Source organism: Oreochromis niloticus, linkage group LG1, assembly GCF_001858045.2.
Source record: "Oreochromis niloticus isolate F11D_XX linkage group LG1, O_niloticus_UMD_NMBU, whole genome shotgun sequence".
Taxonomy (NCBI): Eukaryota; Metazoa; Chordata; class Actinopteri; order Cichliformes; family Cichlidae; genus Oreochromis; species Oreochromis niloticus.
The window spans coordinates 7,601,029-7,622,674 of NC_031965.2; the positions used below are offsets into that span (position 1 = coordinate 7,601,029).

General features: G+C 41.8%; 1 protein-coding gene and 1 long non-coding RNA gene across 2 annotated transcripts in view; one reads left to right on the top strand and one right to left on the bottom strand.

The window, feature by feature from the left end:
- Positions 1 to 21,646, top strand: part of nav2a (neuron navigator 2a) — an 85,402-nt gene that overhangs the window by 20,588 nt on the left and 43,168 nt on the right. Inside the window, 8 exon segments of the mRNA XM_019346135.2 lie at positions 3,658 to 3,730; positions 4,778 to 5,021; positions 5,210 to 5,266; positions 8,014 to 8,147; positions 15,802 to 17,032; positions 19,011 to 19,120; positions 19,221 to 19,329; positions 20,032 to 20,454. Of these exon segments, the coding sequence (XP_019201680.1) occupies positions 3,658 to 3,730; positions 4,778 to 5,021; positions 5,210 to 5,266; positions 8,014 to 8,147; positions 15,802 to 17,032; positions 19,011 to 19,120; positions 19,221 to 19,329; positions 20,032 to 20,454 (2,381 nt within the window).
- Positions 1,254 to 2,971, bottom strand: LOC112842058 (uncharacterized). Its single transcript, XR_003213651.1, has 3 exons — positions 2,831 to 2,971; positions 2,157 to 2,238; positions 1,254 to 1,592 (listed from the first exon to the last, which is right to left on the bottom strand). It is a non-coding gene; the product is annotated as an uncharacterized LOC112842058 (long non-coding RNA).

A 21,646-nucleotide genomic window follows, 5' to 3' on the forward strand; every position in this document is an offset into this window, starting at 1 on the left:
AAGACTCAAATTGTGGTAAACTATAATCCTCATCAGAAGGCAGGTGTCAGTCTTAGAGTTCTCACATTTATTGTAGTACATCAGTCTGGTTAAATCTTATAGCCTAGTTTTGGTCACTCTGATCTGCTGGTGCTCTGCTTTTATTATGACTGGAAGACTGACATGTAAACAGTAAATGTAAGAGCCATTTTGCTGCTTGTCAGTGAAATCCTGCTTCACACTCATAATACTCTTGCTCAAGCATACTCCTTCCTCTCTCTCTCTCTCTCTCTCTCTCTCTCTCTGTCTTTCTCACTCACATGCTCTCTCTCTTGCTCTCTCACTTGCTCTCTCTCTCTCTGTCACTCACACACGCAAAAACACACACACACACACACACAATAGCAGCCCTGTGATGGGAGGAAATGTTTGTTCAGAGCACTGTTGGCCGGCTAGCCGTGCACTGACGCTGCCAGGAGCCGAGCAGAGCAGGGAGGTGACAGTAGCTCGGATCGAGGTGTGAAGCTGGGCAGAGGCTAACTGCAGGAACATGTCACACCTTCAGGCAGGTATGGGCTTCCCTGCAGATTTGTTGTCTTGTGCTGAAAGTGAACGCTTTCTTGTTTTTTTTTCTGGTTCTCAGTAGATTCTCTTCTGTACCATTTTAAATTTTGAGGCTATAGCTTACTGCCCTTTGGCAGCGTGGGCGCTTCGTTTACACTTTTCCTTTCACCTCAGTGTGTCTGCAATCATTTATCAGCCGGTTATCTTGGTACAAAGTTTGTGCAGAGCAGATTCATGAAAGCAGTGACCCAAAAAGTAAAGTATTGACAGACACAGACATTGCATTCCTCTTTCCTCTTGTTGGCAAAGTTTTGCAAATCCTGTCAACAGTACTAATGTGATCATCCATATCAGTCTGCTTTAACCAATGCTGTTTCAGTCATTTTCTTTTAAGCTGGATGATACTATTTAGATTCCTGGCCAGCCTTAAACTAAGTTTAACTTCTATGACATTGGAACACCCTGCCTAACAAGTGTTACAACCTTTGATCCGATTCTAACTCATGAAATATCCTGAATGGACTAATCAGTGATATACAGTAATTAGAAAATATATTTAGTGGAAGTGAGTGGTCTGAGTAGGATTTCAGGCTATAGCTGATGTTCCGCCAGCTTTACTAAACTGTTATTCCTACATGTTTTAAATAGCAGTAGAGGTTTCAGCATATTTACCCTGACCATGACACTTATGACGGGGTGTCTCACTGAAGTATACATTCTGAGGGTTACTGCTATTTAAGCTTCAACTATAAAAGGCTGCTTACAAGTTTAGGCCCAAGGTATTAAAGGTTTTCAACAGGTTTATTTTTAAGGACCCTGCAGTATTCAGAGAGGACCATAACCTGCATTCCTACTGTTTCTTAGTTTACTGCTGTATTACGTTGAAGGACAGCATGTGCCAGGCCTGCTAACAGCTGTTTCCCAGGTCAGAGGTCATGGAAATGACAGCAGAGTCAGTGGTGCATTTTCAATTCAGCCGATGACCTGAAGTCAGATGAACTCTTCACACACTGGCATGGCTCAGATATTTTTGGAGCTTGTTTCAAACACTGAAAGCAATGAAGAAATTGTTATCAAGCCAGTATTATTGAAATAATACATCCAATATTCTTTTAGAGGTTGTAACATTATTGTGAAATTCATAGTATCATAGTAGCAGGTCTATCTGATAATAATGTGGCTCTAAGAGCAGTATGACTGTGGAGTTGACTGATAAAGGAGTGCTAGCAAGTCCTTCAGCAAGGAGTACTTCCTGCTCAAGTTTTTTGCTGCTGACTGACAATTACAGTAGCCTGGACATTCCACCTTGATGATGTTGCCCTTGTTCACATGCAAATTGGGTGTAATGCTGATACTTTAATGACGTAAATGCTGTCCTCTACACCGTCTTTGCTATCTGAGCTACACTATTGCACTGCGCAAAGCATAATAGAAGGAGAGAAAAGAAGTGAAGTACACCCCAAAAGGGAATCCAAGTATTCAAACAAGTTACTTTGTAACATGTCCCCCAACTGCTGGTTGGATGTAACTAAATGTGACATAGTACAGGATGGCAGCAATATTAGTTGTAATTCTGTGGCTTCTGTGGTTCAGTAGTGCATTCATGGATTTACCTACAACATTTGCTGTCAGACATTTCTATGTTTTTACAGAGGCAGATGTAAATGAGTTCGTCACCTCATAGCCAGAGACTTCCTAGCAGGAGAAGCACAGTGGGAGCTGTAGGTCAGGTTATATTTAGTTGGTGCATATTAAGTGTAATCATGTCATTAATCATTACTGTACAGGACCCTTCTGCTTGCAGCCCACACCCAGGCTCATTTACAAAGAACACAGTTCATATGTATTTAGTTTTGAAACCACTTGCGGTATCATTGCTGTGTATCTGTGCTCCCACCCTCTGCTGTAAAGTTCTATTGAAGCTTTCAGAATGAGTTTTTTGTCAATACAGTGTTGCAGTGTTGCAGATTAGGCTCAGTGCATTAGAAATCTACTCTGTGAATAAATAGCATTCTGAAAAGATTCGGCCCCTCCCTAAACCTTTGTGTGCAGTTTAAAATTTCCACTTCTTAAACAGTTTTTATTGTTGATTAGTTGCTCTGCAGAGACTTCTACACAGCTAGTAACTCTGTGTGTAATATGAGAGATCAATGACTGTATAATACTGATATATCTTTTGTTGTACCCTGTGTGTTTGCTCCCCACCAACAACAACAGTTGGTACACTTTGATCGCACAGTCATTCATCAGCTCTACCCTGCTTGATGACTTGTTTTATGCGGTTTACCTTACGATAAGGTGCGCCAGCCAGCAGATTCTGTGTATAATGGGTCACATGGTCTCTAAACAAAGCCTGTCTGCCTATCAAATCCTCTCACAGTCTAGTGACAGCTCAGCAGTCTGCTCAGGTTGCCAAGGCTGCTGTCATAGCAACTGAGTGACTATAGATGTTTGCTTCCCCATAGATCAAGTGATGTAAGTGTGCCTGGTTTGAATTCTGCTTTGGTTATGTCACTATGTGGTCCAAATTACTTCTCTAGTATGGCACAGCAATCTCTGTACATACAGACTCTCTCTTCTACTCTTCAGCACCAGTTCATACTTTTATATGTGCCAGAAATGTGTGGTTTTAGTGCCATTTGTTTGTTATAAATGCTGATATCCCAAATGCCACAAAACGCCTTTAAATGCAGCGCTGTGTAAACACTTAACACACTGGTCTCATCACATAAAACTTGCCAAAAAATTGTCATGATGACTTTTTAGCACGAATCCAAAGTTGAATACAACACATTATTGAATGAAAAGCTTATTTTTCATCTTAACTGTTTTTGGAGTCATCCAAACTGTCAGATCAGTGATTATTAAATGATATACGATCTGCAGTCCCAACAGTTCTATCATTGTCATTGATATTCAGCACCTCTATTTACTGCTTAAGATGTTATGATGCCAACCTTTTGCCTTATGTTGACTCCCCCAGATTTGTTATTGTTGTGAGAGCCATGCAAAAAGCTAATCAGTGTGTGTTCTCATATTTCACCATGATGCAAATTTCAATGTAAATGTACAGTATGAAGAATCATGCAGCTGTGACTCTCTCTCTCTGTGTAGATTGAGAACATAGATGCCTGCCTCAGTTTCCTGGCAGCTAAAGGAGTCAACATCCAGGGTCTGTCTGCAGAAGGTAAGCTGGAACCACAGATTTATTCTTTCACATGGAACCTGAGAGTTCATCCTGAATCAAGCTCGGGCTTAGTTACTAAATAGAACTGATGCCGTGAGAAAGATAAAACCTCCGGATTGGTACACTGAAGTTTTTTTTTTATTGGCAAGCTCTCTCCAGGAAACTCTGTATTAATGCAAATGAAAACATTCAGGGCTGATTTCACAACACATATATCTAATGTACCAGAAAGCTTACAGTGGTAATGATGTTTAAATGTAGCTGTTGTAAAAAAAAACAAAAGAAAGAAAGAAAGAAAGAAAGAAAGAAAGAAAGAAAGAAAGAAAGGGGAAAAAAAAGAAAGAAATTCACACAGGGAACTGAGAGAAAATATTATTACTGGTGCTAATGCAAAGCTGAATCAAACAGCAGCATCATTTTACAGCACGAAAGACATGGGGTCCATTCACTGTTCTGTTAGGAGAACTTTGAGGTGTATCATCTTGCAGTTCAAGAACAATCTAGAAGGAGAGCTAAAGGCAGCAGAATTAGACAGAGGAATTAGACAGAGTGTGATATATTTGAAATGCCAGTTTGGAGATGCCAGATGGAGCTGACCACCTAAATAAGGCCTAGGGCCCAGAATCGGGCTGGCAAAGACACGCCAATATGTCTCACTGGACAACTTTGGAAAGGATGGTATAAATTTGGACTTTTAAATGGATTAATGCATTATACAGCTTTATACACATACTGATTCATGCTACAGTAAAGTAATGAAGTATGAGATAAACATTGAAATTACAAAAATGTTGCTGTTTTTCTATCTACAATAGAATAGAATATATGGTTTGAAAAGCAATCGAGTGATAAATGATCTCCATAAAAGGAAACAATCAAAATGCCATGAAATCATAAAAAACCCCAGTAGCTTAATTTCCAAGCACTAGTATGGTAAATGTGAAAAAATGTTGCAAACTTCATCCTCTATTTTGTTTTCATCTCCCCGTGTTTTTTCTGCTTTTCTTCTTTTAAATCATTCACCCCATCCTTGTTTCTGACCTTCAGAGATTCGGAATGGCAATCTGAAAGCCATCCTTGGCCTCTTCTTCAGCTTGTCCCGCTACAAACAGCAGCAGCAGCAGGCCCAGCGGCAAAACTCCCAGCCCACCCTCCCACTGGCCGCCCAGTCCCAGAGCACACACCCTCCACTGAGTCAGCAGATCAGCGCCCCGGCCCAGCTCAGCCACTCTCTGCATGGGACTCCTGCCATCAATTCCCAGAAAGCAGCACAGGCCGAGATGCAGTCCAGGTGAGGCTAACTGGAGTGAACAAATTTTTCCCTGTGGTGTTTACTTTCTTGACATGCCTGCTGTTGTAATCCATCATTTTGACATTTCTATCTTCCTGTTCACACTTTTTGTCATTTATAACTCTAAACCTGACATCTCACTGTCTCTGTCCTCTTCCATATCTTTCCTCTCTTTTCTTCTCCTCTAGGGATGGGTGTCAAAGTAAACTACTCAAGTTTTCCCTTGGTCAGAAAAAGACCTCTAGGTCAGCTCTTGTGCCTTTCTAATTTCTTTCTCCTTCCCTTCTTTCCTCCACCACACCTCCTATTCTGTCCAATTCCTGGAAATAGGTTGAGATTGCCCCTAATCAAGGATAGCATTTCTTTCGCGCTGTAATGAGTTTAATGTTGTTTCTTTGTCTGTGATTAAGGGCAATCTCTACTACAAGCACTATCTATTATGCATGAGTGGTAGTGTTGGAGCAGATAGGAACAAAAGCTCCAGGCTCCATTTTCAGAAGGCCCCGTCTCTCTGGCAGCGTGCCTCATTTGGCAGGCCTGCTTAATGGGCTGTAGAAGACCTTTAGATAACCCTTAAGTAAGTGTGTGCGTGCTTGTGTGTGTGCGCGTGTGTGCTCCTGCAATCCCCCATATAATATGACATTAATAATTAACACAGAGGAATCTGTGGCAGGTCTGTAATGAGACATGTTATATTTATCTTTGGTCTTATTTTTTTTCTTTTTCAGTCACATTAGCCGCCTTATAGCATGGAGCATCATATGATGTGATAACGCATTTTGAAATTTAATGTACCATTTAGTTTTGCATGCTGCCCCATCCCAGAATTTGTTTGCATTGCACCTGCCCGGCTCCAGCACCTGACCAAACTAAAGAAATGCCCCCCTCTTCTGGTCAGCATGTGCAACTACAATTATTCTACATCATTTTTTAAAACAGTTTTTAAACTCTTTTTTAAAAAATTGTTTGATCGTAATTAAGATTTAAATCACTCTCTGGCAGCATCTGATAGCAAATTTTAAAAGATTTTAAAGATGTGAATTGTTTATATTAATGCTAGTTGCTAATATTGCGGTGAAGGTCTATTTTTCTTTGTTTTGGAATAAAAATTATTGTTAACTCAGTGTTAACATACTGAGTTAACAGCAAAACATGGCGCTTTTGAATATAATCAGTGTGGAAGAATCTAAGTGAAGCGAAGAATTGCTGTACACGTGTCATCTTTGTGATTATTATGTGCGCTTCCTGCAAGAGCAGAGAGAGCTAGCCGTGCTTTGTGCAAAATAAGTTCCTGTTAATTTCGTGTAAGCACACTGTTTTTTGAAGGGTTTTCTTTTGGTAAGTTGGTTGTATCCAAGTGGTGATGTGCTGTTAGCACTAGTACTTCATTTTGAGAAATATTTAGGTACTTTTCTTTGTCTGCATTGCACTTTTAAGAGTATAGAAAGAGAAAGATTTGCGACGTAGATTTATTCTGGGATTTTTTTCACACTATAGCCCATATGAAAATTTAAATTTAAGAAAAAAGTGTTGCTTGTTTTTTTTAATGTAACCACTAGATTGAATTACTTCCTGACAGACTCAGTCCAGTGGGGGAAGGTAGTAGACTTGCTGGCCCTGCTATAATTGAAATGATCTTAGACTACTCTAGCCTAAATAATGTGGTTAAAGCTATTACCTTGCAACGGCTGGATAAATAGTGGTCACTCAAAGTGAATGGCAAGACGGAAATGAGAGTTTCTATAATGCACACGAGAGCTGAGTGAGACCGCTGTAATCTGCTTATCAAGCATCCGCCTCAATCCCAAGATGGTGATGATGACGCCAATGGTCAATTAGCATTTCATTAGCAGTCTGTGTGCCACAGCCTGTTAGATTACAACTCGCTTTATAGATTGGCTTGCAAAATGAAATCAAGGTGTCATAACTTCCCCCAAAGCTTATCCACAGTCACGATATCCTGTCCATGTGGGGAAAATAAGGAGGAGCACGTGTAATCTGAGCTCATAGTTCTCCCAGGACCCGCTCTCAGTCTGACTGTCCACTCTGCTGCAAGCTTATCTGTCTCCATTAGCCTGGTGTAGGTGTACCCTGGGGGTGGGTTGCTGCAACGCTGCAAGAAAAGCAAACAAAAGCTAAGTTTAAAACCAAAGCTGCAATTTTAAATAGAAAACTACACATGTCAGGAATAGGTTTGGAAAAATGCCTTGTTAGAAAGGAGTCTAAAATAGTATGAAGCATTTAGAAAGACATGAAGAGGAGGGCAGTCCTATTGTGGTTACTGTAGCCATGAGGTTGAGGTATATTTGACCTTCTGGAAAGCAAACAGAGACCACTTCACCCAGGAAATCAATACAGTAGGTCAAAAAGTTCATATTACAAATTAACCGTGGATGTTGGGGTCCTCTACAGCCTATTGAGGGTGGTACATCAGCTTCAGTGCACATCATCACAGAGACACGGTTTAGAAAACAAAGCACGCTTGTGCAGATTACTTTTTAAAGCTCATCCTTTGTGGCAAATTGCACTCCTCTAAACAGTGAAGCATGTTTGTGTAGCACTTTCCTTTATTAAACTATTAACTATGCTTTAATTAGTTTTGAAACTATATTAGTTTTATCACTAGTTTCAAAACAAACAGAACAAGTATGCTACTAGGATATTTTGGTATTTGTAGAATGTGGTTTCCTCTTTCAGAAATGTGATTTGCCACTTACCCTTCTAATGTGTTTGGTTTAATCACATACAATGCTTGGTGTAATAAATCTAATTATCTTATACCCTCCCATCTTAGTTTACAGTCTGTTGCCTAGTTGTGTGCTTGTGTTATAGGCTTGCAGTGACCTAATGTATCTCTGTAATGTGTGGGGGAAAATAAAACTGCTTTAGATTCATAAACTCGTGTTTGTCATAAAGCAGCTAACTGTTTTGGCCTGTTTATTCCCTCTTTTTTCTGCCTTGCTTTCTTCCTTTTCTTCTATCTATTCATCAGACTTCCTGGCCCCACAACAAGGGTGTCCACTGCTGGCAGTGAAATCCCACCGAGAGGCTCGGTCAGTGCTGCTGGGAACAGACGGAGCCAGGGCTTCAGTGACAAAACCAAAGCCAACTCACACCTGAACAAAGGTAAGCCAGAGATACAGATACAAATGTGTGCACACTGACATCTTCAGGTCGAATCTTGGATGTTGGCAAATCCCATTAGCTTGTCATCATGACATGTGTGAAAGTTTAGAGGAAGAGAAAGTAAAATTAGAGGACAGGCAGTAGCCTTGCAGCTGTAAAAAGTCTTAATGCTGTGTTTAGGATGATTTTATGGTGAATCCTTTGGGTGCTTTTTTTGTTTTTCTGGGGAAAATACAAGTTAGCTCTGCTGCTTTGAGACCAATAGAGGATTAAAAAACCGTGCCAGTAATGCTTGGCCCTCAGCACGCAGTGCTGCACAGAAACAACTGTGTCTTTTAAAGAGAACAGCAACAAAGAACCGATGAGCATGAAATCCAGAATCACATAATGACTACATGCTGACCACCTTTGCAATCATTCTGAACATTAATGTTGCATTTTTAAAGCATGTGGAGGTTGTTCTCAGTTTGCTGTTGTTGATGCTGAGTTGAGTCTCAGGCTGTCCTGTGCAGTGTCTTTAAGGAAACGCGTCTTTGAAACTCTCTCCCATTACTCTTAATGTGTGGTTTCATGGAATATGAGTTAAATGTCATTGTGACATCCATTTGCACAGACTGTATTCGTCCTCACAAATGGAAAGGTCTCTCAAGGTGTGGACCATTTAGAGCACTGCTCTCTAACTTTTTCCGACCTGCACAACTCAAGTGCGACGGCACAGTGAACCCGTTAGGATTTGCGAGAGGTGTTCGCCTCAGCACAAGAAGGTCCTGGCTTTGAAGGTCCGGGCGGTGTGGAGGTTACATGTTCTCTGTGACTGTGTGGGTTTTGTATGGGTTCTCTAGATTCCTCCCACAGTCACAGACGCTGTGAATGTAACAGTGTGAATGGTTGTCTGTCTCTTTGTGATGGCCCTGCAATAGACTGCCGACCCAGTCAGGGTGTGCCTCAGCTTTTGTCCTATCACAGTTGGGCTCCGGCACCTAAACCCCCCCACTCCCCCACCAGCTGCAGCACTGAGCTAAGAAAAGTTGACTGAATGGATGAATCCAAGAATTATTTTAGAGAAATAAAGTTCTGAATGAGAACATTGGCAAACAAAGTTCAGTTGCTCTTCATAAATCATTGTGCCTTTTCTTGTTTAGGAACATCAGGATCATCTCATCATCACCTTATGTCAACTTCAATTTTTTCAGTGTGTTTTTTTTTTTTTTTTTTTTTTTTCACAGAATCACAACACATGTGGCGTGTATGTACGCTACACGATAACATCCAAAAAATGTGTTTTTCAGGACACATTTAATGTATGAAGGTCTGAAGAACAGTGCAGGTATTCTAGGCAAAACAGTGTCATGTGTCCTCCACTCATGAGGCCTACGCTCTTGCCTAATCCAGATGGAGTGTTTCCACTAGTGGGACCCCGTCTGATGGGGACTGTCTTCTTTTGTCTGCTTTATGTGAGAAAGAGAAACAGTGGACAATGCCCCAATCAAATCCTCTCAGCATTGCATGGAGTGGTACTGTGAAGAATATGGATGGACATGAATATCTCTGGACACCTGGAATACCACCTCCCACCTGATTTCTTTAAGATTAAGCGGTTATGTTGAACACTCCCACAAGCAGTGTGGGAGTTTAGTAGATCCAAGAACAGAGCTGTTCACTGTAATAATTTTCCTTTGGAGTCAGAACTGTATTCACACCATATTCTTCCACGCTGCTCTGACCCAGTTTAACTGCTCTACACTGTTCTGAAGCTTACAAATTCTGGGTGTTTGGCAGTACGTTTGGTTAGACCAGTGTGGAAATAGTTTCTGTCACCACTCAATGGGCCAGAGCTTTATATAGACTTTGTTAGTGTTCACAGTCTAAACTCATTACCCTGCATTAGACAGAGAATTCTGACTGCCCAGAGAAAGACAGGGCAGAAGAGTAAGGGGAGAAAAAAAAAGTGTGTGTGTGAGAGAGAGAGAGAGAGGGAGCTGGAGAGGGACTGTTGTCTGTTTAAACAGTCACAAATTAACTGGGACCAACGCTGTGAGAAGCACTGTGGGGCATTTATTCTGATGCTCGGCTCCATTCGAGACGAGTGAGTTTATTAGTGTAGACTGAAGGGAGATTTGTCGGTTTGTGTGAGTGTAAAATTACAATGATTTGGGGAAAAAAACAAAAAAAAAACAGAATTTTAAGGAAGTGTCCTTAAATTTGTTGATTAAATACACTTCATAACACGAAATCCTATTAGTGCTCATAGTAGGATTTCCATTAAACACATTTGTCAATGACTTGTAAATTTATTGGAAGTATTTCCATATAGTTGGATTTGGTGGAAAAGTGTAATTCTTTAGGCATCTCCAAAGGGACTTGAGCACCAACAGCAATTCTGCTAGAAGGCACAATCCAGCCCATAACTAATAACAAAGTACATGAAGATTAGATTTTGTAAAAATCATTAGATACAGGGAGGTCAGGATGATCTGGGGGAGCTACGTTAGCAGCATTGACTTGAAAGTAACTGCAAGATGTGTGAAGTAGCTGTGATAATTTGCATGATAACAATTGTCTCTTAATGCTCAGCTGGTATCCTGACAGCTGATATATGAAGCTCTGAGTCTGAAGCATAGATGCGTCAGCTGATACCAGATATAAGCTATTTGCAGTATACTCTGGGTGAAATAAATGAGCACTGAAAGCAGAAAAGCAGGAGCTTGCATGTCTTTCTAGGTTCGTGTGTTTGGGGCAGCAGGTAGCATGAGAAATACTGGTCAACCCCCTTCCAGGTTCCTCTTGGCCTGTTGTTGCTAAGCCCCTCCTCCTGCTAGAGGACCCACCACACTCCTCCTCCCCTCCTACCCACTCTAGATCTGTGGTTATGGTTTAGAACTCTTCCCTGATCTCTCATCCATCTCTTCCTCTCCTCTACTTCTTTCTCTGATGTCCTGGATGTCTGCAACACCAGTGAGGTTTGTCATCTTTCACTTGTCGATCAAGTCTAATAGGCTAGAGTTACAGAGGAAGAATTTGAGTTTTGAATTGAATCTTTGATTGTTGCAGCCTAAAATGTATTTCTTTTCAATAGCACAGAAAGCAAAGGTTTTTCCTCCTATTTAATAAGCCAATTTCTTGCTCCTTTAATGTGAAATTGATGTAGATTATTTTTCCTCTTCTTACCAAATTGTCATTGAACTAAAAGCTGCTAGTAAGTATACTACACATGAAGTTATTTGTGCTTATTGTAAGACGTTGCTCCTCGAGGTTCAGATAGTTACAGAAACACCTGCAGCTTCTTTTCAGAGGCCAGATCTGCTCTGTGTCAAAGGCTCTGATGCCAAAATAAAATTATGTTACTGGATGGCTGTACAATAAGCAAACACAAGTGCCTTAATATAAGGTGACAGAGTCTGGGTGTTCACCAAGTGACACATAGCAGAGAGACAGAAAGACCGTGGGACACCTATGGTTGTGTGTTTCTGTATGTGTGTGTTTCTGTTGCCCATGTGTCTCTTGGATTGTATGTTGTGTATGTGGCTGGTGCCCCTGCTGAATGAATAGCCTGCTGATGAGCTGTAGCGTCACTGTTTGAGTGTATTCATGTGGAGAAACTTTAAAAAGTTTCAGTCACCACACAAAAGCCGGCTGTCCCTCTCACTTTTTTGAACACAATGACTGAGGAGCGAGAGAGAGGCGGCTTCTCAAATGTGAACACGATGAGCAGCCAAACACCTGCAGCCTCAAACTCTGTGCCAGATTTTTACATATTAAATGTCTCTGAAGGTGTCAGTGCATTGAATAAATCTAACCAGTCAGGGAGAACTGACACCGCAGGTTTGGTTCAGCACAAAGATGGTTTTACTCTGGCTACATGTGAGGGTAACTTGCACATAAGTGTGACATTTTCAGGTCAGTAATATGGTTGTTGACCGATTGAGAGCTTAATATCTTGTGATCAGGGCAACCGCAAGGAGCAAGGAGGGTTTGTGATGTCTAAACATTGTTAGCTGATGTACACTTTTATACATTTTATGCATTTTGTGCATGAAATCTATGTTACATCTGTGCAGACTGTGCATTGTCATAGGCCCAGTGATTTCACTGTTTATAGATGCTTAGCAGAAAATAGCTAGATCAGGTGGCTCAAGTGCTTGCTCCTAGGTGCCTGCCTGGGGCTCATCTGATTGTTGGGGCTTCTCTGGATTATTGTAGGGTCTTTACTAGATCAGGGCAATATGGCCAAAAATATTTATCACGATATATATTTGAAAATTTGCGATAACGATATAACTGACGATATAATTGACGCGAGACAAAATACTTTACAACTCCACAACTTTATTAGTAGCAAAAAAAGCAAAAAACACCCCATCAATGTATTTTCACTTAAACAAGCAGCTGTTTTTATGTGCATTAAAGCTATATAAAAATGTAACAGTGCAAATGCAAATTCCTTGCTGACAGTTTAACCAAAAGGAATTTCCAGTGGAAATTGGCCGACATATCCTGAGCATAACCATGTATAATATCCACAAAACTTAAAAATAAGTTATATACACGCAATGAAGCAGAGTACGTATTACTCCACGAGACTCCTGACTACGGTAGCCGTAATGCTTCGACAATCCATCAAGCGGTGCGGCTTCGTACTTTAGCAAAGTCGTACTAAAACATTTTTTGACAGATTTTTGAGCGCTGTGTACCACCTAAAATCGGTACGGTAATAACAGTAATAACGACGGGCCGCTTGCATGCTCTACCAAAAAATGTGCTTTGGTGTGTATCTGACGGACGAAAGCCAAATCAGTTCCACACCACTGAAGTTGCACCATTATTACAAACCAATTCTGGTTAATCTGTTTCATTCAACGATCCGCTTTCGCCCTTCTCATTCTCCATCGCCGCCATGCTTTTTCCGCCATGTGCGTATGAAAACAAAGGTACTGCGCATGCGCGTTTTACCCATATTTTATCGCGAGATTTCATTTTCTTATCATTGCCTAACATTATACCGGTATTACTGTGAACGGTATGATATGGCCCAGCCCTAGTCTTTACCTTACAATATAAAGCACCTTGAGGCAGGTAAATTGAATTCTAATATATACACACACGGGCATGAGTGTGGCACTCCATGAAATAAAAATTGAATTTTTAAAATTACCATTTCAGTTCATTCCTGAAATTATTTGATGTAATCACGATGCTGACTCAGAAACAGACTCGTAGAGACCGAGGCAGATTTTTTGGCAGACAGGAAGTAGGAGGGTGGTCTGTGATCCTTGTCCCTTTGGGCTGTGCTCTTCTGTCATTTTCTGCTTTTTATTTTAACCACCAATGCTTGCAGTAATTAAGCAGTTAAGCCATGACTACTCAAATTCTTTCAACATGTTTCCTCAAGTAGTCAGCTCAGCCAGAACAGTAAAGGAACGGCAATGAGAAGATTTAATTCCTGGACTTGGCTGGGGGCTACACAGGGGTCATAGGGTTAGTGACCCACACAGTGGGCCACGTTAAAGCAATTATGTGTTTATTTTTGAGGTGAAACTGCTTCCTCAAGTGCAAAAACTCCACCACTACATGAGAACAACATAATCTGCATGTCTGCCTGTTAATTTATCTTGATTGGTTCAGATTTGGACAAACTGAAAGTGATGCATACAAAACACAAAAGTCATCAGTGTTCGCTTAGACATGAAGCTGACATTTGCAGAAATTTCTAGATTAATGGAAAGCTGTGTAGGTGTCACAGGGGATGAGGTCTTCACACCCTCTTGTGGTCACTTCATTAAGTATACAAGTGGCAGTTTTGATTTTTATTCATAGAGGAAACTCTTTATTCTTTCACTGGTATTTATTTTGCATGTGACTGATTTATGTTTTTAATTTCTAAAGCCTTTCCAGGAATTGGGTCCCAAGCTTCTTTTAAGTTGAGATTGTGTTGCAACAGTTCATCACGCTAGTGTCAAATCTGACCCGACCCGTTGAAGATTGACTGCTTTCCTTCACCCCTGACAACCTAACTGGAGCGTGTAAGCCCCGGTCACTGGGTCCAATCTTGTCAGTGACTAGCTGACCCATTGTCCAGAGCCTTTCCTTTCTTTCTTTTTTTTCCAACAAAAATCCAAGCTGACCCCATTCTTGGACAGTACCGACCCTCCTGCTGGCCTATATCAAAGCCCCACTCATCTCAAACCTGCAGTATCAATCCCCTTTATTCTCTTTGCAGTCCCCGTAATCACAGCAGGTCTCCCTCTCATTCAGCCGCTACCAATTGGAAGCCAGCTATTAGCAACCTGACCCACTTTGCTGATTGCTAACTACTAGCACATCTAATTGGGCCCTAATCACTTCCTAATGGCTGCATTGTTTCAGGCTGCTCTCACTAAATGCTAAATAGGGGTAGAAAGAAGCAGCAGTGAGTGGCTCCCTATTTGCAATTAGGCCATGAAAGGTGCTATAAAATGAAATAATCACGCAGGACTAGTGTTTAATAAATTCTGACATAATGAGAGCATAAGAATAACTTATGTAGTAAGTGAGTTAACATAGCTGTGTGAATTGATCAGAATACCAAGTTATCTGTATTGATTTTCATGTGTAATTGTTCCTCTGAATAGAAAAAAATGTATTGGCATGCAATTGGAGTTTGAAATGTGTTTTCTCTTGTCTCGTCTAATGAAAAACACTTGTAATAAAAAGAAAACTCAGGAGGTTTTAGGGGTTTGTAGATGAAGAAGGACAACAGAGCAGCTGCACTATCTTTGAATTAATGTGTCACTTTTTGTGTTTGTGTCTAAGAAGTAAGAGGAGTGTGTTACAGCTAAAGTGAGATGATTCATTGCACCCAGTGCTCCCTGCACTGGCCCTCTCTCTCTCTCTCTCTCACCCTGGCCGTTGGTGTTTGAATATTCAAATGTTGCTGGTCTGAGCTCCATGCTGTTAGTAGCCCTGCTGTGCGTACACATTGAGATCTTGAGCAGCACTCAGAATACTTGTTTTTTTTTTTGTTTTGTTTTTTTATATGGGCAGTGACTTATACCTGAATGTTCAGCTCTTGCGTTGCTTCTCCAGCTCTTGGTAAGTTTGCTTGTTGAGAGTCACGTGCTGCAGATTTTCTCAGACAGCTCCTTAATGAATGATGGATCTGTAGCAGGAACATGTTTGTAAAAAAGTACTTTCTGTTCTGTTCATTTCTAATTCAAACCATATTTTTTCGTCTTGTTTCTCAGTTTAATATACAGGGGAGTGGTGTAACTAGACAGTGTTTCTTTGTTAAGCAGAGGGACCGTGACCAAAATAAGTCCATATAAGTCCATGCCTTATAAGTGCAGCAGCACTGCTTCTTGACTAGGCCTGCTTGGCAAGACTTAAAAGCACTTGAGTATGGCCCTCATTGTTTTTATAAACAGTTTGTGATGGGCTCCTCTCATTGTTAGTGCTAAGGGGTTTTTAACAGTTTTGGTGGTTAGTCCAGAGAAAAGTAATGGCATGTTTGGTTATATCAACACAGGCCACCTTCAGGGCTTATAAGGTAACTCTGTGTGGGGTCAAAGAAGCTTCTGTTTTTCCTTGTGTCCTTCAGATTCTTCATCTGCCTGATTTTAGTATCTAAGCTTTACCTCCCTTCTTTATTGTTTAATAAATTGTCTCTTTTCTGGTACAGATTCCTCAGAGGGCCTGACCTCACAACCTTCGGTGATGACTGAGCATGCTCCATCATCTGCAGTGTCTGTCAGCTCCTCCACCAGCATCCCTGCCACTACCTCTACCCTGATCCCTCCCTTGTCCTCATCCTCCTCTTCCACAGCTATTCCCCAGCCCAACAGCAAGCCCTGGAGGGGCAAGTCGGCAAGCTCCAAACACACCTCTTCTAATTCCTCCTCCTCAACGAGCCCCCCCTCATCTGCCATGCAGTCTGTCAAGCAGGAGAAGGACACTTCCTGTAAGACTGCTCTGACGAATGAAGCTCCTCCTAAGGTGGTAACTCAAAAGTCAATGCTGGAGAAGCTTAAACTCTTCAACAGTAAAGGAGGCTCCAAGTCGTCCTCCATCTCTTCCTCCAATGGGGTAGGGCCCCAGACTGTTAATGCTGCACCTACCAGGCAGCTTGGAGCGGGGCAGGTGGAGAGAGCTGAGACAGGCTCCAACACCGACCCCTTAGAGGAGGATGATGGCAATGTTCGGCCGGGACTCAACGGAACCAGCAATGGGAATTCTTGTGGAGCGGCTCCCTCTTCGGGAACTACTGTTTCTACCACCGCAAGCAGCCCCAAAATAGCTCTGAGGGGCATTGCCCAGCGAACTTTCAGCAGAGCTTTGACTGCCAAGAAAGGCTCAGTCAAAGGAGCTGAAAAAGATAAGGAGAAGGGGAAGGAGAAGGAGAAAGGGAAGGAGGTAGGGAAGCGCACCTCCGTCCCTGATAAAACAGAGCTGAGGGGAGAGGAGCACAAGGAGGAAGTAGTACCTGTTGCTCTGGATGCTGACACAAATAAAAGAACCTCTAAAATTGCCAGTTTCATTCCCAAGGGAGGTAAAGTGGCCAAAAAAGAGAGTTCCACCCCTGCACAAAGCGGAATACCAAAGCCAGGAGGCAAACCCACAGGAGCTGGTGGTAAAGCTTCTTCAGTGAAGGAAGCAGGGGAGAGGCCTCGGAGCATGCGGTTAGGAGGGGGTCTCGTCATGCACCGTGGCCCCCTGGACAGAGACAGGGACAGCAGACACTCCAGCTCTACCTCCAGCCTGGCCTCCACAGAAGGAAAGACCAGCACTGCCCCTGTGGCAGGTGGGGGCACTACGCAGAGCACAGCCAGCAACACGGTCAGCGTGCAGCTACCTCAGACGCAACAGCACCATAGCCACCCCAACACAGCCACTGTTGCACCTTTCATGTACAGGTAAGATTGCACTTTCTTGGAGTAGCTTGTCTAAAGTATGTGGTAGTGAATCTCAGTTTCACCTGCCTATATCACCTATATGCAATAATGAAAGCAAGTAATGATAATTTATAGTCAAAAACTATATATTAAAAAAATCTATCTCTCTCTCTATATACACACACACACACACACACACACACACACATATATATATGTATTACACTGTTAGAAAAGTAAAAAGAAACAAAATGAACTTAGGCCTCATAAAACAACACTATTAAAACAATAGTATTAAAACACTGCTTGTACAGTATGCTGCATATTCATTCTGTTGTAATGTGATGTGATCATGTTTCAGAACTTATTCCACATATTTGAATGAATATGAATCGGTGTATAACCCGGCTCTATGTTTCCAGGGCTGTGTAAGTTTATAAAAAAATGGAGTGAAGCCTGCAAGCTAGTTCAGACAGGCAGCTTGAGTTGCATTGCGTCATACACGCTTACATGCCTCACTTTGATTACATCGTGTACCAGATACGCCTTCACAATTTGGCGATCCATTTAAGCTGCAAACTATCCAATCTTCCCCCTGACAGAAAGCGCTGTCCTGTATTACACATGCTGTTTGAACCTCTCCACCACTCTAGCATCCATATGTAGGTTCTCAGGGTGATGTTTACTTAGCCCTCCTCAGTTTTATGTGTAACATATTTGCAGGGGGGCTTGAAACCAAACTTTTAACTGGACAGCGTGTGTGTACTGTGTCCTGTCTGCTATCCCTTCACCCCAACTGGTCGTGGCAGATGGAAACCCCTCCCTGAGCCTGGTTCTCCTGGAGGTTTCTTTCTGTTAAAAGGGAGATTTCCTTCTCACTGTTACCAAATGCTTGTTCACAGGGGGTCATCTGATTGTTGGGTTTTCTTTGTATTATCGTAGGGCCTTTAATTTATTCAGGCAATTCTCGTTGTGATTTGGCGCTATATAAATAAAATTGGATTGGATTGGATTGGGGGGTTTTTTCACCAAATATCTGTTATGGAAAATGCAAAGTTTTGTTTGAGTTTTTGAGTATTTGTCCATCTCTAAATTGTTAACCAGCAATCTTTAATATGTTCAGGTTCTCATATTTTGCCTGCCTGTTTGTACACGTGCATCTGGGCAAATATGTGTAGATGTTGTGCGCCCCTGACCTCTGTCCTGGTCGCAGTGTGATAAGGAAGGAGGTCCCTCATGCGCTCAAGAAGTCTTTTCTAACAACCACTCATTAACTTCCTGATGCTTCCTGTGCTGCTGCCCTTTCTCCCTGTGTACATTCTGACCTATAGTTAACAACCCCACCTCCAAAAAAATGCCTCCATTATCAGCACTTTGAAACTTCCTCTTTTGCTGTCAGGTACCATTACCAGCAGGATTATACCGCCTCCACCTGTCAGGAAGATTATGTTTGACAGTAAATGAGAAGAATTAAAAACATACGATCAATGCTGATGACCATTAACTTAAAAGAAAGCACACTGGTAGAAATTAGAGATAGAAAAGATATGGAAATAAGTTAAAGTTTAACCCTGTATTAGGTTGGTTAACCAGAAGGTCGAGAAGAGTTGCCATGCTGCCATTCTCTGTACAACAGTGTGAGTCTGAAGCAGTCAGTGGTTTTCTTTGGCCGGTACACAGAGCGACTAGTCAACAAGGACAAAGTCTGGAATCGGGCAAAGACCTCAGGCTGCATATGAGTGAAGCTTTCGAATGTCATCATTTCAAAACACTACCAGTGGTTCAGCTGTATCGATTTATCCTTCAAAGGCAAACTTTTCTGCCGTGTGGGGATTAGCAGGCATTCATTTCGGACTCCAGTCACAAGACTTGAAACACAGCAGATTTAAATCTTAATCAGGTTTATCCCTCTTTCGTGACAATTTGCTCAATATTAGGTCCCCACTAAGTGCACAATAATTCAGAATCGATTTGATCTGTTGCACAATTTATTTTACAGATCCCAAACAGACAGCGAGGGAACAGTGACTACTGAGACCGATTCAGGAGGCAGAGGTGGAGACATTTCCTTCACCAAGACCAGCCAGACATCCATCGAGGACCTTTCAGGTTGGCGATCAATGGAAATATGTAATCTTTCTGGTTCAGCATAGAGAAATTACGTTCTTTAATTTTTTTTGTTTTTATGTTTTTTTATTGTGCTACTCAGGTGAAGACCCGGAGACAAGGCGGCTGCGTACTGTCAAAAACATAGCTGACCTGCGGCAAAACTTAGAGGAGACCATGTCCAGCCTCCGAGGAACTCAGGTCTCACACAGGTACAGTGATTGGCACTGCGCTCTGGCTCACCCCACATAGTGTTTTTCTTGATATAGAGCAATTAATTTTTCACTGAGCTTGTTAGGAAAACAGTGCTTGGAGTGAAGTTTATATGTGAACAAACACCTACTATCTGAACAGCAACTGAAGTTTCTTACAATGCTGTTATGGTTGAGTGGTAAATCGTCTAAATCACACTCATTTTTTTGGTGGATTTGAATCAGTCACTTAACTGTCTCGTGGTCAGTAGACTATGTCTGTCTGCGTTTAACAGGTATTACCTCCTTTTTTTTCTTATAGCAGTCTCATCCTTCTTTTTAGGGATCCTTTACGTTGGGCAAGTCTTTGATGCTTCTGGCTTAGCTTTAATGCCATTCCCTCCTACAGAGTTGTGACCTGTGCTCTGGTGTTATGTGTCAGTGCTGACCCAACTGTCTACATAGTTTATACTCTGCTCTAAGGTCAATAAATCTGTTGTTCATAAATGAAATTGTGCAATTTGACACTTTTTTCCCCCCAGTACTTCTCTCTGTTCTATATTTCCAGATCCTAGGAAAATAATTCTAGACATTTGGTGTAGTGATTGGCCACTTGCTTACTGCTACAAAAGGCACATTTTTGAATGAGATGTTATCAGAAAACATTAATGTGTGCTCTCAACTTGTCTTGCCTTTAATTATCGTTCATTGTATTCCGCTCAGCACCTTGGAAACCACCTTTGACAGCAGCATTACCACAGATATCAGCGGCGGTGGCGGCACAGGCAGTGGCAGCAGCAATAGCGGAGGTGGTCGAAGCATCCTCAGCATTACATCTTCCCGCCCCTCACTATCGTCGTGGCGACTGGGCCAGTCTAGTCCTCGTCTTCAGGCGGGTGATGCCCCCTCTATGGGGAATGGTTACGGTGGCCGTGTGGTTGGTGGCCAGGGAGGACGCTACCTTTACCCCGGGAACCTGCGGCGACAGCTGGCTGGCAGGGGAGGAGCCCTGTGCAGCGTGGACCTGGGAGACAGAGCCGGGGAAGACGTCGATATTGATGGTATCCCAATGGAAGTCACGGGATACATGAGCGATGGAGATGTGCTGAGCAAGAATGCTGTGCGCACTGATGATGTGACCAGTGGGTAAGTGAGTCTTTTTTAATCAGACACATGTGTTATCAGTACAGAAACCTTTAGCCAATAAATCCATTACTGTCCACATTAGTTAACAAGAGTATCTAGAAACTTTCACTGGTTCTAACATCTTCACCGGGAGGATTTTCAGCATTTCTCTGTTCTGTCATCGTCCATGCATCATCTTTTGTTTCTGTACAGGAAAAACATGAAAACCTGTTAGAAAGATTTTGCAGCATTTACTAATACCGCATTACAGTTCACAAAAAGTTGAGTCACAGTGAATGTGGGTAAGTGCAGTATTTATGTGACAAAAACATATTTGGAATTTTTCCCAACCACAAAAGATTACTGGTAAATATTCTAATAACTCTGATGTGCTCAAACATATAAAAAACATATGAAAATGGATGCCATGCTTATATAATATGACTTTTATGGCTGAGACGTGACAGTTTGGTCTCTCAACAATGAGAGACTTGTCTTTAATGTAGGCCTACCACAGGAGGGCAGTAGTGTTTCTTGACTGTATGTGTGCAACCCAGCTGACAGATGATATCTCACAGTTTAGTCTCTATAGCACAAGTATCATTTATTCTGCACAGTGAAGATCCCACAAGTTTGCAGCTTTCAGTGTTTCGATGCTGTTGTCCTGATAACCTGGTTATTTTTCTCTTTGAAAGCAAGTGACCGTGTTGTAGCAGGCCCCTTGCATACCTTGGCTGACACACAATTTAAAGTACTGTTGTCATCATTATTATCAGATGAAGCCGTAAAAGGCACCAAATTATCTTCAGATGGAATAGAAAGTTGGAAAACAAGAGATCAGGGTATTTGTTCAGATTCTGTGTAACGTTAATATGAATGAGATTTCATGAAAGCAGTGAAGGTGATTTTAAAAAAACAAACAAAAAAAACATGCCTCTTAAAAGCTGTGTGGAAATTACTTCATCTGGCCTGCATAGATCTGGGACTGAGTCACCAGCCCCGAGGCACCTTTAGAAAGCCAGAGAGCAAAGTACTGTTGAACTACTTGATATATCTGAATCTGTGACTAAGCAAACCAAGCCAGGCCGCAGCCACACCTGGACAGACGAGTGACGTGTACATGTGAGCCAAGACATTATCTTATTCAAAACACTTTATATCGGTAAGAACTATGAATAAGACAAAAAAAATATATACCTCATGTTTACATTTA